The following is a 15,849-nucleotide window of genomic DNA, read 5'->3' as shown; positions in this document are numbered from 1 at the left end:
GTTGTGTGTTCCTTGATTTTCGTGCCTTTCTGCACACATTAAGAAAAAAGTGTTATCTGAGGAGTGATCTGAGGTGGGCTTGGGGATGAATCAGAGTAACCTGCTTGTGGCACTTGAATCCTTGACGTACCTGAAGCCTTTACAAATGTCTCACACTCCATTAAGAAAAGCTTAAGTTGATTTTTTGACCACTTCTACCTCACGTAAGGAGCGGTTGGCATTTCTGTTTGCACGGGATACATGTGCTGCACATTCATGCAATCCCAGTCTTTCATCTGCAGCTTCTTCTAAACTTGAGGGGGGTTTTTTTCGGTGCCTGAGAAATTCCTGAACACTTTAAATTGAATTCTGGGTGTTTTTTTGGTTTGGAGTTTTTTTTTCTTTTGGCAAGGAATCAGTTTCTGGGTTTATTTTCACAGATGTGAAGGGGCTGCCAGTCCTGAATGTCCTAAAGCCATAGTGGAGGGAATTATTGAAGAGGAGGAGGAGGAGGAGGAAGAGGATGAGGAAGGGGGAGGCTCTGTCAACAAAAGGAAGAAAGAAGATGACACAGAGGTAGGGAGTTTCTTGCTGTATTTTCACTTTCCCATGCAAGAGTAGTCACCAGTAATTATTCAGATCATTCTGATTTGAAAAGGAGCAACTCCAGGGATGGAAAACTCCAAGTCTGAACGTTCAAAACAATTTGTGACCTATTTATGTTAGGAAAAAAAATAGCAAATTGATTACCCTGAGTTCCTCAACCTTGTCTTGAAGGCTCTTCTGCTCTTGGTGTAGCTCTTGCTGACTTTTTTATTACCTACTCGTGTAGTTGGACTCCGATTTGGAAAGAAATTTGGAGGAGGGAGGGTCATCCCCTGGACGTGTGTGATCCACCAGAGGGAGCCAGTATTTTTTATATATATCTCTATATACGTGCACTTCCAAGTGGCTCCCTGAGTTCATTTTCTTCCTGCTGTTTTCCTGATCAGTAATGCAGAGCTCTCTCTCCTCCCTGCAGACAAAGAAGGAACATTTATACACGTGGCGGATTGAACTGGCTAAAACAGAAAAGTACTGGGACGGCTGGTTCAGGGGTTTATCCAACCTCTTCCTGAGCTGTCCCACTCCAAAGCTTTTGCTTTTAGCTGGTACGTGTCTCTCCCAGTCCTGTTTAGGTGTTCAGTGATGTCCCACTTGTATTTTAGAGAATAGGGTCAACATTTGGCTGCTGCGTTTCTCTGGGAATAGCAAACCTGCCTCTTCCGTGTTGGCTTTTCCATGTCTTTTGAAATATTGTGGTCTGATTTGAACTTCTCAACTGAAAATCAAATACAGCTTAGGCCCTTTTTGTACCTTAGTAGGAAGTAAAGTGTGTAACGAAGATAAATCTCCTTTGAAGTTGTAGAGAGGGACGTGCTCTTGCATTTTTTGGCTGTGTTTCTTTCCTGTCACTTCATGGTCTCAAGGTGCAGCAGTGAAGTGTCCTCATGGTGGGTGGCAGATGTGTTTATTTTGTGTTTTTCAAGCTAATGTCCTTTCAAAATGCAGTCATGTTCTCTCTGGCTTTTCTCCAATNCTTGTATTTTAGAGACTAGGGTCAACATTTGGCTGCTCTGTTTCTCTGGGAATAGCAAACCTGCCTCTTCTGTGTTGGCTTTTCCATGTCTTTTGAAATACTGTGGTCTGATTTGAACTTCTCAACTGAAAATCAAATACAGCTTAGGCCCTTTTTGTACCTTAGTAGGAAGTAAAGTGTGTAACCAAGATAAATCTCCTTTGAAGTTGTAGAGGGGGATGTGCTCTTGCATTTTTTGGCTGTGTTTCTTTCCTGTCACGGTCTCGAGGTGCAGCAGTGAAATGTCCTCATGGTGGGTGGCAGATGTGTTTATTTTGTGTTTTTCAAGCTAATGTCCTTTCAAAATGCAGTCATGTTCTCTCTGGCTTTTCTCCAATACATCTGTTTATTTGATTGTAGGTGTTGACAGGCTGGATAAAGATCTGACCATTGGGCAGATGCAAGGTAAATATTTATTTACTCCAGCCTTACTGTAATGCTCTTTTTGGAGGACAGCTTGTTGCTATGGGTACAGTCTATATGCAAACGAATGTGCATTAAAGAATTAGCCCATCCCAAAGTGTTCTCTAACTCTTACCCTCGAGGAAAGGTGGGGAAGTTGAGGAGTAAGAGGCTGAATTAAAAGTTGTGAAGGACTGTTGCCATGGGTTTTGTTCAGTCCAGTGTTCAATGTCCCAACAGTGGAGGTCCCACATTTCTCTTGGATCACATTGTCTGTGAGGGCTCCTTTCTAGTCCATTTTCCCCCCCTTTCTAGCTACATTCCTAATGTTCCTGTGTAGAACACCTGCAACCGTCTAAAATTGTCCCGTCTCCTGGTGTTTCTGGCAGACATCAGACCAAGATTAAGCATCTTCATTAATGTTTTGGGATTTAAGCTGGTTTTTTAACCCATCCCAGCTTTCCAGAGCAACCAGTACTGGAAAATAGTATTGGATAACAGGATAAATGTTACCGTAAGGTAGATTTATAACAGTTTCAACTCTGAAAGGAGTTGCATTGAGAGGCTCTGAGAAGTTTAGCTTCATTTTAACTCCTGGGAACCTGCTCTAGTTACACCTGGGGAATGTGAATTATGCAGCTGATCCACATATTCTTTGGAGACCATCTCCTATTTGTGTTGTACAGTTTGCCCAGACTTCTATGCCATCCCTCATCCCTCTTTGCAGATGCCTTTAGTGAGATTTCTTGGTAAAAAATGTGAGATTCATGTGCTGACTCTTGATCCACAGGGAAGTTCCAGATGCAGGTCCTCCCACAGTGTGGCCACGCAGTCCATGAAGATGCTCCAGACAAGGTGAGCCCCACCACGGGATTGAAGCTGCATTGTTGTCCCAGCTCAAATGCAAATGGAGTCTGTTCTTTACCATGGAGCAGAGATTATACTTCAGGGGTATTTTTTTTGGCACTGCAACTGGCTTTTCACAAGCAGCTTGGATTTTGAAGCTGGCTGGAAAGCCTGGGCTAAGATGTTACATGCTGGGTTGGGGATGTACCTAATCCTTCCCAGTGTGGATTTCTCATCCCTGCCTTTCCTCATGCGGTTCCCCACTATCCCTTGAACCAAGCTGCAGCTTTAGGGGTTGGTCTGTGTTTTGTTGAATTGAGTGGCTCACATTTTCCAAATGGAAACCAAATGTTCCTGAAACAGCTTTCAGACTGACAGAGCAGTGCTCCTTCTGGGCACTGCTGGAATTAGTGTCCAGATAGAAGCAGGAATGTGGTGTGGAACATGTCTGTTTTAAAGCTCTGACAGCTGTGAGTGTAAAACTCAGCCTTTCAGTGCTTCATTTTACAGTCTGAAATAGGTATTTTTATCTAAACATACTGATGGGATGCTGAGAAGAAATGCTTCCCTGTGAGGGTGGGGAGGCCCTGGCACAGGTTGCCCAGAGAAGCTGTGGCTGCTCCATCCCTGGAAGTGTTCAAGGCCAGGTTGGATGGGGCTTGGAGCAATGTGGTCTGGTGGAAGGTGTCCCTGCCTATCGAACTGGATGAGCTTTAAGGTCCTTTCCAACCCAAACCATTCCAGTATTGCTACTGTCAGGCTATCGTCTTGCTTTGCTCTTTATAGGAATAACTTGAATTGTGATTTTACCAGACCTTGTTTTAAGAATTACTGAAAAGGGTGGAGAAAAAGTTTGGTCACTTCTTGGTTGCAAGATCAGTGTCAAACTGGAAGCATTTTACATGCATATATATATGTATATATGCATATATATGTGTGTATATATATATATATATATATATGAGCATATATATATAAGCATACAGAGCTCTTGTTTTAAAGAAGCAAACTTGACTCAGCAAGAGAACCCCAAGGACATGAACTGTTGTTGGGAATGCTGCAGGTTTGGAAAATTGCCTGAATTTCTTGTTCTCTTTGTTCCCCTTTAAATCCTGCCCAATTTTTTTTTTCCCCTTTCCTCAGGTTGCTGAAGCTGTTGCAACATTTCTGATCCGTCACAGGTTTACAGAGCCCATCGGAGGATTCCAGTGGTAAGGATTCATGAAAGCTGGAGCTGTGCTGCCTTTGAGCAGAACTTTTGCTCCTGCTGCCAGTTTGGCTCTCAAGGTGGGAGGTTGGAATTTTGGCATAATGCTAAAAACCACAGGTAAACAAACAGCTCTGAGTCACAACCATTAATGCATTTGATGTTTATGTGTTCTCTCTGAATTTCTCATGTGCTGATTTCTTATGTCCCTCCCCCTTGGAGAGGAGGAGTGAAGCTGATTCCTTCCTTTATAACCTTTCAGGGAAGCAAAATGACAAATTTTATGGCATTTAGCTTAAATAATATTTTATTTAAGTAATCAAGGCCTTGCAAACAACTTCCATCACACTTCTTTGGCTAAGAAATACTGATGAAATGAGGCAGGTAAAGCTGTGTGCTTCACATTCCAGACTTTCTATACTTATCCCATGTGTTTTCCTATCAAAATGAACTATGGAAGCCAGGCCTCTGTGATCCGCAGTGAGAGGAGGGTGTGACTGATAAGGTTGAGTGGAAAAACTCCCAAAGTCTTAGTTAAACCTCACAGAAAGTGTTTTAGGATCATATTTCAGGTGAGTGGTACAATCAACCTGTTTCTTAAAGCAATCCTGAAAAGTCTTCCTGCATTTAGCTAAGAATTCCTCAATAAAAGCTGAAAGCCCCAAAATGTGTGACACTGGACTGGCAATGCTAAAGAGTTATTGCTGCATGACCTCTTCCTTTTTTTCCCCCCTTTATCTTGCGCCCTTGGGGATGAAACAGTAGAAATACAGGACTGGGAGCTGCATATTTTAAGTTCAATGAAAGAATATAGTGTAGGTTGATGGGAGAGAGGGAGAAGACCAAAGGACTTTGCAGCTAAATTTAGGGTATTGCAGAATCTGCAGAGAATACTTGTATTTTAATATGGGATCTTTCTTCCACTCTCTTTTTTTCCTCCTAGTGTGTTTCCTGCTTGTTAATATCCTGGTGTTCTCCAGCACTGATTCCTGTTGTAAATAAACTGCACCAGAGGCCACTGTGATGTATCCATATGCTCTCATCTCCCAGTCCAGCAGCAGTGGGAAGTTGGTGTGAGATTCATCCCTAGAACTAGTTCTCCAGTCTAAATTCTTAGGGACTTCCTTGCTGGGAAGCAGCTTCTACTGAAGACCATGAAAAGCTCTTCATACCCTTGGGAGTGGGATCCTCCTCTCTGCTACCACAAGGAAAGACCTCCTGGAATCCCAAGTAGTTGATCAGACCAATCTCCATCAATTCTCAGGCTTTCTTGGACCCAACTGCAGAAGGGCCATGGACAGTCCAGATCCACCAAAGGCATTGCAGCACAGCCAAAGCTTCGGGATTTTTCTGTGGAGTCATCTTGGAAGTGCCCCTTAGATTTGGGGTTTATATATACACATTTTCTTTCCCCTAAAGCAGATGAGGAATTGGCTTTGTTGAGAGCTCAGGTTTCATCTCACCAACACCAGCTTTAGGGGTTAAGGTGTGGGAAGAGCCTAGAGGACACTTTCCTGGGAAAAGTTGGATGAGATTGTAACTCAAAAAGGTGAGGAGGAGCCGTGAGCTCCGTTTCAGTCCTCCAGTTTTCTTAGTACTTGTTTCAAGTTCTTTCTGGGAAGAATAGCCTGGATAACTCCATCTACTGCAGACACATCCCAAGAAGGGGACTCTGGGCCTGGGCTAATGGGGAAGACCCAAGAGCAGCAGGAACAACATGGCCAACAGGCTGTTTCCTGACCCTGGCACGTGTTTGTGCTTCCCTTCTTGTAGCTGCCACACACAACTAAGCATTGCTCAGCATCACTGGAATGGCTATAGGTGAAACCCTGGAAGAGCTTGGAGTCAGTCCTGCTGATGTGGATGCAGAGGTGAGGCAGCTGCTTCCCCCAGAACTGGAGGAAGGACCATTGTCACTTCCTGGATCATTTTGCTGCCTGCTCTCCAGAATTCTATATACACAGAGAGCTTTTCTTCAAGGATAAATTATCCCTAGACAGAATCACGTGTGAGTGTAAGAGCAGACATGTTTTGGAGCAGTTTTCCTCAATATTTTCCCAGTGGATATCTGAAATCCCTTTTTTCCTGCCTGATGTCCATAACCCTTTGCTGCTGTAGGATGATTTTTGTGATTTGGGAGCTGTCATTTGCATCCATGTGTATATCCCATGACAAGAGCCATCAGGAATTCTTGGCATTTGAGAGAGGTGCAGGTGGGACAAAGGGTTTAACTTTGAGCCTGGTGGAAATCCACTCATCTCTGATTCACTGGGCACAGTGGTCCTGGCCTTGCTTCTGACACATCAGGGTGGGAAGTGCCTGGATAAGGGACAGGAAAAGCTCATTCCAGAGAGCTCTGCTCCCTCCTGGCACTTTGGCCGTCAGGTGATTAAAGGAAATTGCTGGTTCCCAGCATTTCCCTCTGTAAGTCACCATGTGAATTACCACATTAACTTCCTGTGGCCTTGATGTCCACCCTGTTCCTTATGGATTCAATGGATCTTCAATAATTGAGATGCAAAATAATACCTTCTGGAGACATATCCTGAAAATTGGCAAAATTCTCCTTTCCAGGTGACTCCTTTGTTCAAATTGTTAGGGATTAAATAATACAGTGTCTGTATCCAGAGTCTCACTTCCTGGGATAATTAAGCCTGTGGTCATAATCCTGAATGATCCTGGTGAATTCACATTCCTCCTTTGTAAGTAACTTGGAGAATCCAAGGGATTCCTCGTGTTATCTGTTTCATTTACGAGATCTGAAAAATAAATCCCAACCACACAGACCGCTCCGTGGAAAGCAGATCAGTTCTGTATTCTCTACAGGCACCACTGGAAAAGGTATGGCTTTTGGAATCCTGTTGATGAGGCCTATGTAGCCCATGGGGCCTGTTCGGCCTGTAGGGCCTGTGCGGCCTTTGAAGCCCATGGGGTCTGTGGGGCCTGGGTAACCTATGGGGCCCATGTGGTCCAGAGGGCCTGTGAGGCCTTTGAAGTCTGTGGGGCATATGTAGTCTAGGGGGCCTATATGGCCCTATGGGGCATGGGAGGCCTTTGGGGCCTCTAGGATCTGTGGGGCCTTTGTGGCCTCTGGGGCTGTAGGATTCTGTTTTGTTATTTAACATTTGAGAGGTGAGTGAAAAGAAAATAAATGTTTCAACAGCCTATTTAATGGTGTGTCCCTCTGTGCTGAGCTCCCAGCCCTGCCTTGCCTGAAATAAGTGGGAGTAGTTCAGGGACTGGTGCTGGATTTAAAAAAAAAAAAAAAAGGAATTCCAGGGACAGCAGCAGTGTGGGAGTGGGTGGAGGGGAAATTCCTTTTGGTTCAGTCAAGCCATGTACATTTTTGAGACTGTACTTTTGTCTGAGAAGTATTAATGCTCCTGCTGCAGTTTCCAGGGAGCTACAGGCTGGGATAAATGGGATTTGGATGAGGGATAGCACAGGCTGTGAGAAAAGGGACTGCAGAGAGAAGGCATATTCTGTTCAGCTCATGAAAAACAGGGGCACAGAGTGAATTGCCCCCTAACTCCCAGCTTTTCACTGTGTTTTTCCTGCAGCCTTTGGATTATTTAGAAATCACACTTGCTTTTGTTCCAGTTGTTGGATCTAAGATCAGTAGAAACTTTCCCAGTGGAAGATCCCAAGGCTTGGCAGGAGCATGAGATGCAGTTTGGGAGGCTGGTTTGCCACAGGCTTTGCTTTAATTTAATAAATTAAATAAATAAATGAAAAAATGAGGCCTAGGACAGGTTTTGCCACATTATACACACCAAAAAAAGCCATCAGTGACTGAATGGAGCACTGAGATAGTTGGAAAAAGATTATTTCCTCTATTGCTAATGCACGCGGTCTTGCTTTGAATAAACCAACCCTTGAACATGGAATGAAAACTCAGACCTGGGGTTTTCCAGATGGAATTCTCCCCTCAGGCTGTGACAGCATTTGCAAAGGTAATACCTTTATAGACAAAGTTGTTATTTTTCCCTTTTTTGGCCACAGAAAGGCCTGGAAAACCTGAGGAAGCCCATTCCAACCAGAGCCATGCATTGAAAAATTCCCCCCAGGAGGGTGGATTAGATATTAAGAAAAAATTAATTTACATTTGAGGCTCTGGCCCTGGTTTTCCAGAGAGGTTGTGGATTCCCCATCCCTGGAAGTGTTCAAGGCCAGGTTGGGCGATGCTTGGAGCAATGTGGTGTAGTGGGAGAGAGTTGGAATTGGATGAGCTTTATGGTTGCTCCCAACCCAAATTACTCTGGTTCTGTAACTTTGGCACTGACATTTATCCTCCCTTCCACTATTCCCTTTTCTCTTGGGAGCAGAAAGGCCTGGGAAAAGAGCCTGGCAACCAGTGATTCACTGGTTTGAACTGGTGCTCCATGCTCTTGGAAATCTAGACATGAATCTTCAGCTGAGGTCAAAAAATTGAGTTTATGGGTTGTCCCTTCCAAGAAATCCTGGCCCTGGTGCATCTACTACCCATCTCACAGCCTGGAAGTGCCCTTTGTGTTGCCCAGTCTTGCATCCCTTGGTTGTGTCATCCATAGTGACCCATCTGATGGCACCGTGTCCGTAAGGCATCCCAAAACAACAGGATAGGGATAGGTGTTTGATCCAAGCTTTGCTGTCGGATGCTTGGTCAGTTGTGGCCGAGCATTCCCAGTCTGGCAGGGTGACCTTTTACCACGTGCTGCTATTCCCAGATGGAAAATGTGTGTGTATGTGTGTGTGTGCGCGTGTGTGTGAGTTCTCCAGAGACCGCGCGCCATGTCCCGTGTCAGCCACATCCTGTTCCCGTCTTGTTCCGTGTCCATTTCCCTCGCCTACAAATAAAGCATTTGTGAAAAGCCTGGAGTAGGAATTCCTGCTTTCCCTTCAGCTGTGGTACTTGGGCTCCTCGGAGCAGCCAGTGGAAGAAAGGTGTTGATCCAGCTGTTCCTGTGCCATCCCCAAGCCTTGGGTTTTTCTGGTGACTCATGGAAGCCTCTTGTCATCCAAAATGCTCCTCCATCCCTTCCCTGCGCTGTAGTGTGGGGGAAAATGGGGAATTTAGCACCAGCTTTTGCTTTTCCCACTCCTTTCCATGACCAACTCCCATGTGTACAGAAACATCTGGAAGTAATAAACCATGGCCCTCGGGCTGCTGAGTAACCTGTGCTCTGTCCAACCATCTCTGAGTCCTGGCATAGTTGTTCCTGTTTGAAAAAGCAGGAATTTGGGGAAATTGGAAATCTTCCAGGCTGTTTCACAGTCAGGCAGGTTTAACAGACCCCCAAAGGGCTCCTGGAGCCTCTTCCCAGTGCTCCAGCTCCTGCTGTCCTGCCTGAACACTGCTTGCAGCTCCCCTCCACCCCTGTGTGCCTACGGAAGGGTTAATCCAGGGCTGCATAAAGCGGCCAAGGAGTGATAAATGCACATTTTTTAACTGAAAGTGAGCAGGATAGCCCTTGGGAGAGGTCTGCCTGCTGTTTCCTTCCCCCTTAATAATTTTTGTCCTTTTTTCTTCCAGCTAGGAAAGAGCCTGAGAGGTGACGTGGTTGCCTCGACCCCCGCGGGGAGCTGGGGGGGATCCCAGAGGATTTGAATCTCATCCAAATGTTCCTAGATGAGGGTGGATGGACACAGAGTTTCTGTGTCAATGGCATCCTCCACCTCGACCCTCACTTCATCCGGGTTGTTTCCCCTGGGAAGTGCCTAGGGGGATCAGCTGGGGGCTCCTGCCTGATCTCCAGGCGCTGCTGGAGATCCCGGCTGCTTCCTCTTGGCCTTCCAGTCACTGAGGAGCTGTGGTCACGCTGGAGAAAGGGAATGTGTCTGCGGCCAGGCGGGGAGCCAGGAGGGGTGGAAGGAGCTGCCATCTCCCTGAGACTGAATTTTGGCATCCTAAAACATGGATGGGAGCACTGGGATTGAGGTTTTGGCACCCCAAAACAGAGCTGGGATCCCTGAGACTTGATTCTGGCATCCCAAAACACAGATGGGAGTCCCAGGGTTAGGGTTTGTCATCCTGAAACAGAGCTGGGATCGCTGAGACTGGATTTTGACATTCCAAAACAGCTCTGGGAGCCCCAGGATTAGGTTTGTCACCCCAAAAGAGACTCCATTTTAGTGCCCTTTGACTTTATTTCCACACGATTTAGTCGTGGCTGAGCAGGTGACAGCCCCCCGGATCACCCCCCACTATGCTTCCACCCCCTTCCCTCCTTCCCTCCCTCCCTCTCACTCCAGCCTTGGGAACATGCTGTGCTGGGATGGTTTTGCCACATCCACAATCCCACGATGGCTCAGTCCCCTGGGTCAGCACCACATGGCCGCCGAAACTCCTGCCCATGCTCATGGATCCACTTATTCGCCACTGGAAGGGTCAAGGACACAAATCCTGGTCTGTCCGTGTCCCTCTGCACCCTTCTCCAACTCTGTGCTGATACTGGGGACCTTTTTCCCTGTTAACCAGGATTTTTGTGTGTTCCCTGCCTATCCAACCCTGTGTCACCCCAGGGTGACACCCAGCAGTGTCTCTCACCCCACTTGTCCCCAGCCAGGACAGGGCAGCCGGCGTGGAGAGTGTCACCATCACCATTCCCGTTCTTCCGCAGGTTCCACCAGAAAAGAGCGGCATTCTGAGGAGCAGAGACTGGATTTTGGCACTCTAAAGCAGAGCTGGGATCCCTGAGACTGGATTTTGACATCCCAAAACACAGGTGAGAGCTCCAGGGTTAGGGTTTGGCACCCCAAAGCAGAGCTGGGAACTGTAGGATTCGACATCCCTCAAAAGGAGCCAGAGCCCAGGGCTGAGTATTGGCACCTCAAAACAGGGCTGGGATCCCTGAGATTGGGGTTTGGCGCCCCAAAATATATCAGGGAGCCTTGGGATTGAGGTTTGTCACCCCAAAACAAAGCTGGGAGCTGTGGGATCAGGGTTTGACTGCCCACAAAGAGAGCCAGGAGCCCCAGGGCTGGATTTTGGCACCCCAAAACAGGGCTGGGATCCCTGAAACTGGATTTTGACATCCCAAAACATCACAGTGCTGGGAGTTCCAAGGTTAGTGTTTGGCACCCCAAAACAGAGCTGGGATCCCAATTAATGGATTTTGGCATCCCAAAACACAGATGGGAGATCTGGGGTTGAGGTTTGTCACCCTAAAACAGGGCTGGGAGCCCCAGGGTTGGGGTTTGGCATCAGAGCAGGCTTGAGCACAATTCCCTGCAAGAGCTGACATCCAGGGAGCAGCATCCCCCCTTCTCTGTTCCTGGGGGTTCAGTGGGTCACCCTCACCTTGACCACAGGCACGCTGAAGTTGGCATAGATGAAGGCGGTGGAGCCCCCAGCCTCCACTGCACTCAGCTGGAAAAGGAGCAAAAACAGGAGCCATGGTTGTCCCTCTTCCCAAGATCTAGCTGCTCTGCACAAGGAAAGTGAGGCACGACTCCTCCCTCAGTCCCCAACTGCATTTCCCTTGCTTTGCTGCAGCACAAGCTCCAAAATAGTGCCCAAGCATTGGTGTTTAACACCCCGCTGCAGCATCTGAGGGCTGCCCTTGCCCCGTTCACTCTGAAACCCTACTGAGACTGCATCAGGGCTGTGTCTCCAGGTGTGGGAATGAGGGAGGACTCACATAGATCATGACTGTGGCGATCCTGTTGCCTGACTTCATTCTGTAAAGGGGGCTCTTCCTGGACTGCTCCAAGAGTGAGGAGGTGGGAATGGTCAGTCCAGTGCTGATGCAGCTCAGCCCAGAAGCACCTCATGCCCCAAGAGTTCCAAGCAGCTCCCCCTCCCTGGGAAATCCCTCCCTCTCCCTTCTTTTCTCTCCCTCCTTCCTTCCCTCTTCCCTCACCTCCTTCCTCCCTCCCCTGCCTTCCCAGGGCACCCACCCAGGGATCACCATCCTGGGACCACCCCCCCGCCAGGGTCCATCTCCAGGAACATCTGAAGGACTATCCCAGGGTTCACCTCCAGGAACCACCCCATGGTCCACCTTCAGGAACATCTGAGGAATCACCCCAAAGACCACCCTCAGGGTCCATCTCCAGGAACATGAGGGACCACTCCAGAGCCCACCCCATGGACCACCTCCAGGAACATCCCAGAGGCCACCCCAGGAGCACTCCAAAGAGCACCCCAAGAGCACCACAGGAACATCCCCCCACAGCCCACCCGTGGTTCACCCAGGCAGCTCCCTGACCGTGGCATGGTCGAAGTGTGGCTCATAGTGGCCTCCCAGCCCATAGTTGACCACTTGCAGGTACTCGGCGTAGGGTGGCCGCAGGTCCAGGCCGGTGATGGCAGCGATGCGCCGATCCAAGGCCCTCACCACGGGGTCAGCCGTGTCCTTCAGCCACGCACTGCGGGACCACCCCACCTTCAGCCCCCTGAATTCAGGCTGGGCTTAACCCTTGTAGCACTGCTGGAGGCACCAGGCCTGCCCAGCGTGGCTTCACTGCCACCTCGGTGGTGGCCACGGTGGTCCCACTGGCTGGAGGACAAGGTGGGGGGTGTCTCCCACCTCTGGCTTATCCGGTACTCGGCTTTCTGCTGCTTCTCCCCAGAGGCGACCACGGATCTCTGCAGCTGGAGGACAAAGGGTGGAGGGTTGCTGCACATGGCGACCCTCACACCAAGCAGAGACCCCAGTCAGGATCGAGGTTGGTGCCTACCAGCTGGCTGCCAAACATCCCCACCCCAAGGTGTCCTACAGATCAAACACAGTTGAGTGTCACCAAGTCAAACTTGGTTAGGGAAGTGGTTCAGGTGCATGTGTGAACTTGGTTTCTCCCAAAAATTCTTTTGTAGGGCTTATCAACCCAAAGGTCTCATAGAATCACAGACTGGTTTGGGTTGGAAGGGACCTTAAAGATCATCCAGTTCCACCCCCGCTCCATGGGCAGGGACACCTTCCACTAGACCACGTTGCTCCAAGCCCTGTCCAGCCTGGACTTGCAGGAGAAGGCTTTGGCTGAGCTTTACCTTAAAACCCCTCCTATCTCTGCATTCAGCTCTCGGGACACCCTCCTCCAGGGAAGAGACATCCCTGGGGACAGGGACAGCTCACCCAGGGCCCTGCCAACCCCTTGATGGTCTCAGCCTCAGCATCGCTGATGAAATCATGGTACAGTGCCACATAGGGTCGGATCTGGACCATCTCCTTTTTGGCAGGCTGGAGGAGGAGGTAGGGACTGCTGTTGGTCTCATAGGAGCAGCCAAGGTGCAGGAGCCGCTCTGGGGCCGGCTGGGAAGAAAGAGGACAAAGGAGGGCATAAGGGGCGGGGGGACACAGTGGTTGGGGGGTGACCATGGCACCCCCTGCTAGCCCCACCTGCCCCCTGGGGCGCTGGCACAGCTCCTCGTAGGCGTCCCGGCTCTGCAGACGGGTGCTGTTGGGGCGTCTCAGGGGTCTGGCGCTCACCCCCGTCCCCATCTCCAGCAGCTTCTCATACTTGGCCACGTTCTTTGTCACCCTTTGGTTACTGGGATCTGCCGGAGAGGTGGTGTCACCCAAAATACCATGTCCCCATCACCCCCTTTCCCTGGGGAATTGCCCCACGTGGGGGCGAGAAATGGGGTGAAGGAGGCTGTTGCCACACAGAGCTGATGGGGACGTCCCAAAACCTCTCCCCTCATCCTTCTGCAGCCAAGGTTGTCCCACATACCGTAGTGGAGAAACTCCCTGGAGAGGCTCAAGGCATGGGAGATGTTTCCAGCCTGGATGGGGGAGTGGAGAGGCCATCAGCATCCCCTGTCTGTGGTTTGGCTCTATGGACACTGTGGGGATGGGGAGGGGGCTTGTGGCTGTACCATGAAGTAGGAGAAGGCGAGATGGTCCAGAGCATCCTCCAGGCTGCTCCGGTCCTCCGGGTTCCAGCTGCCGTAGGAGAGGCGGAAGAGGCTGACAGCCTCCTCCAGCCACGTGATGGAGTGGTAATAGTCACCTGTGTCATAGGCTACCTGTGAGGCAACACATCACCTGGACCTGCCAGCTGGGCCATCCTGGCCTGTATCCCGTCCCCTTCTCTACCATCCCACCACATCCCCACCCTCATCCCATCCTGACCCATCCCATCCCCTTCTTATCCCATCCTGTCCCCATCACCATCCTCATCCCAATCTCAACCCTATCTCCTTCCACCCTGTCCCTACCCAGCCTTATCCTGTCCCATCCCATTCTATCTCATCCTCATGCCATTCTATGCCATCCCATTGCACCCACCCATTCTGTCCCATTACATCCTGTCACTTTCCTATTCCCATCTCCATCCCGGTTCCCTCCCACATCATCCCTTCCTTTCCTGTCCCATCTCCACACATCCTGGTCATCTCCATCTCCCTTTCCATCTCAGTTTCCATCCCCATCTGCATCTGCACCTCCATCTCACCCAATGCAAAAAAACTGCCATGTCCATCCCTATGGAAGCAATGTCCTGGGCTGGAAAAGCTTTGTGGGGGCTGATGGGGCTTGCACTCACCTTTCCCACATGGAAGCAGTCATCAGCGGAGAGGGAGACGCGCCGGCCCGGGCTGTAGAGGGGCGGGTGGTCGGTGCCGGATCGCTGGAAGACGCCGTTGGCCAAGCCCTTGACACTGAGGGCGTAGACGTCCTGCAGCCGCATCAGTGCCCGGGCTGCCCCGTCCAGGTCCTCGGCTCCAGGCAGCTCCCGCTCCACCTCCCTGAGACCGGCATGGAGTGCTGCAGGGTGGGAATGAGGTGCAGGGTGGGGAATTAATGAGGTTTTGGGGTGTAATCGCCTTCTCGATCCCTAGGGACCCCATATCCATCCATTCCCCTTCTTCTCCATTTATTGTGGTCCTTCACATGTTCCATTCCTTCATCCATTCCCCTGCTCCTCCATCCATTCTTCTGCTTCTCTGCCTGCTCTCCTTCTCCATCCATTCCCTTGCTCCTCCACATGTTCCTTTCCCTCATCCATTCCCTGGGTTCTCCATCCATTCTGCTCCTCCACCCATTTTCCTGCTTCTCCATCCACCCCCTGGCTCCTCCATCCATTCCCTGGCTCCATTCTCCTGCTCCTCTACCTATTGACCCTTTTCTTCCTTTCATTCTCCTGCTCTTCCACATTCTGCTCCTCCACCCGTTCACCTCTTCTTCTCCATCCATCCATTCTCCTGCTCCTCCATCCTTTCCCCACCACTATCTGGCTCTGCCAGGTGACAGAGGGGACACGTGGCCATACCTTGGGCATTCCCAGTGGCCTCGTCGCTGTAGATGATGTTGAGCCAGTCGGAGTGGAGGCGCTTGATGAGGCTGAAGGCCAGCAAGGGATTGTCCACCGAGGCCTCGGGGTCCTGGTGCAGCACCTGGACCTTCTCATAGAACCTACAAGGCACCCACTGGGTGACACTTTGATGCTCCTCAGTGGTGACACCCCCGGGGTGGGGGCTGAGTCCCCCCATCCTGGGGTGGCTTTGCCTCAGTGTCCACTTTTGGGCCAAGCCAGAGCTGAGGGATTGTCCGCCCCCATCCCTGCTGGGTGTGTGGGATGGCCTGTGCCTTGAGGATGCTGTAAGTCACATCCTCAGGGGTGAGGAGGCCACGTCCCAGTCCAGTGGCACAGCTTGGGAGCCCACAGGCAGTGTCCGGTCTGAGCTCCCCACCCTCTTAATTAAGGGCACACCCGAAAATCGGGTGCTGCGGGAAGGTGTAGGTGGATTAACCCCCCTCATTGCCAGGGCATCACCCACCCTTGGGGCTGGGTGGGCAGGATGGGAGGGGATGCTGCGGGTGCCCCCACCCGTGACCGCGGCGGGGTGGGGCGTCTCCAGTACCTGCGGAGGCGG

General features: G+C 50.1%; 2 protein-coding genes across 2 annotated transcripts in view; one reads left to right on the top strand and one right to left on the bottom strand.

The window, feature by feature from the left end:
• PPME1 (protein phosphatase methylesterase 1) overlaps positions 1-9,206 on the top strand; it is a 16,374-nt gene extending 7,168 nt beyond the window's left edge. Inside the window, exons 7-12 of the mRNA XM_029961439.1 lie at positions 420-555; positions 1,001-1,130; positions 1,958-2,002; positions 2,790-2,854; positions 3,989-4,056; positions 4,996-9,206. Of these exons, the coding sequence (XP_029817299.1) occupies positions 420-555; positions 1,001-1,130; positions 1,958-2,002; positions 2,790-2,854; positions 3,989-4,056; positions 4,996-5,014 (463 nt within the window). The 3' untranslated portion in view covers positions 5,015-9,206. The remainder of the gene's footprint in view (positions 1-419; positions 556-1,000; positions 1,131-1,957; positions 2,003-2,789; positions 2,855-3,988; positions 4,057-4,995) is intronic.
• Positions 9,207-10,281: 1,075 nt separating this feature from the next.
• P4HA3 (prolyl 4-hydroxylase subunit alpha 3) lies at positions 10,282-15,465 on the bottom strand. The gene is made up of 12 exons (XM_029961430.1): positions 15,246-15,465; positions 14,520-14,740; positions 13,852-14,001; positions 13,707-13,758; positions 13,373-13,530; positions 13,109-13,285; positions 12,563-12,627; positions 12,242-12,401; positions 11,672-11,734; positions 11,332-11,400; positions 10,579-10,675; positions 10,282-10,410 (listed from the first exon to the last, which is right to left on the bottom strand). Exons 1-12 carry the CDS (start codon positions 15,463-15,465, stop codon positions 10,340-10,342), a joined length of 1,503 nt encoding a protein of 500 aa, XP_029817290.1. The 3' UTR covers positions 10,282-10,339.
• Between the last annotated feature and the right edge of the window lie 384 nt (positions 15,466-15,849).

The sequence above is a fragment of the Manacus vitellinus genome, unplaced genomic scaffold (genome assembly GCF_001715985.3).
Source record: "Manacus vitellinus isolate BGI_N305 unplaced genomic scaffold, ASM171598v3 scaffold_34_pilon, whole genome shotgun sequence".
NCBI classification, from domain to species: Eukaryota; Metazoa; Chordata; class Aves; order Passeriformes; family Pipridae; genus Manacus; species Manacus vitellinus.
The sequence above is the reverse complement of the archived record's forward strand: the minus strand, read 5'-3'. Positions and strand labels throughout refer to the sequence as shown.

Coding starts and splice junctions, on each gene's coding strand:
- P4HA3 (XM_029961430.1), bottom strand. CDS start 15,465: ATGGGGGGACTCAGCCCCCACCCCGGGGGTGTCACCACTGAGGAGCAT. Junction 14,741..15,245: donor GGCCACTGGGAATGCCCAAG/GTATGGCCACGT, acceptor CCCACCCTGCAG/CACTCCATGCCGGTCTCAGG. Junction 12,628..13,108: donor AGGGGTTGGCAGGGCCCTGG/GTGAGCTGTCCC, acceptor TTTGTCCTCCAG/CTGCAGAGATCCGTGGTCGC.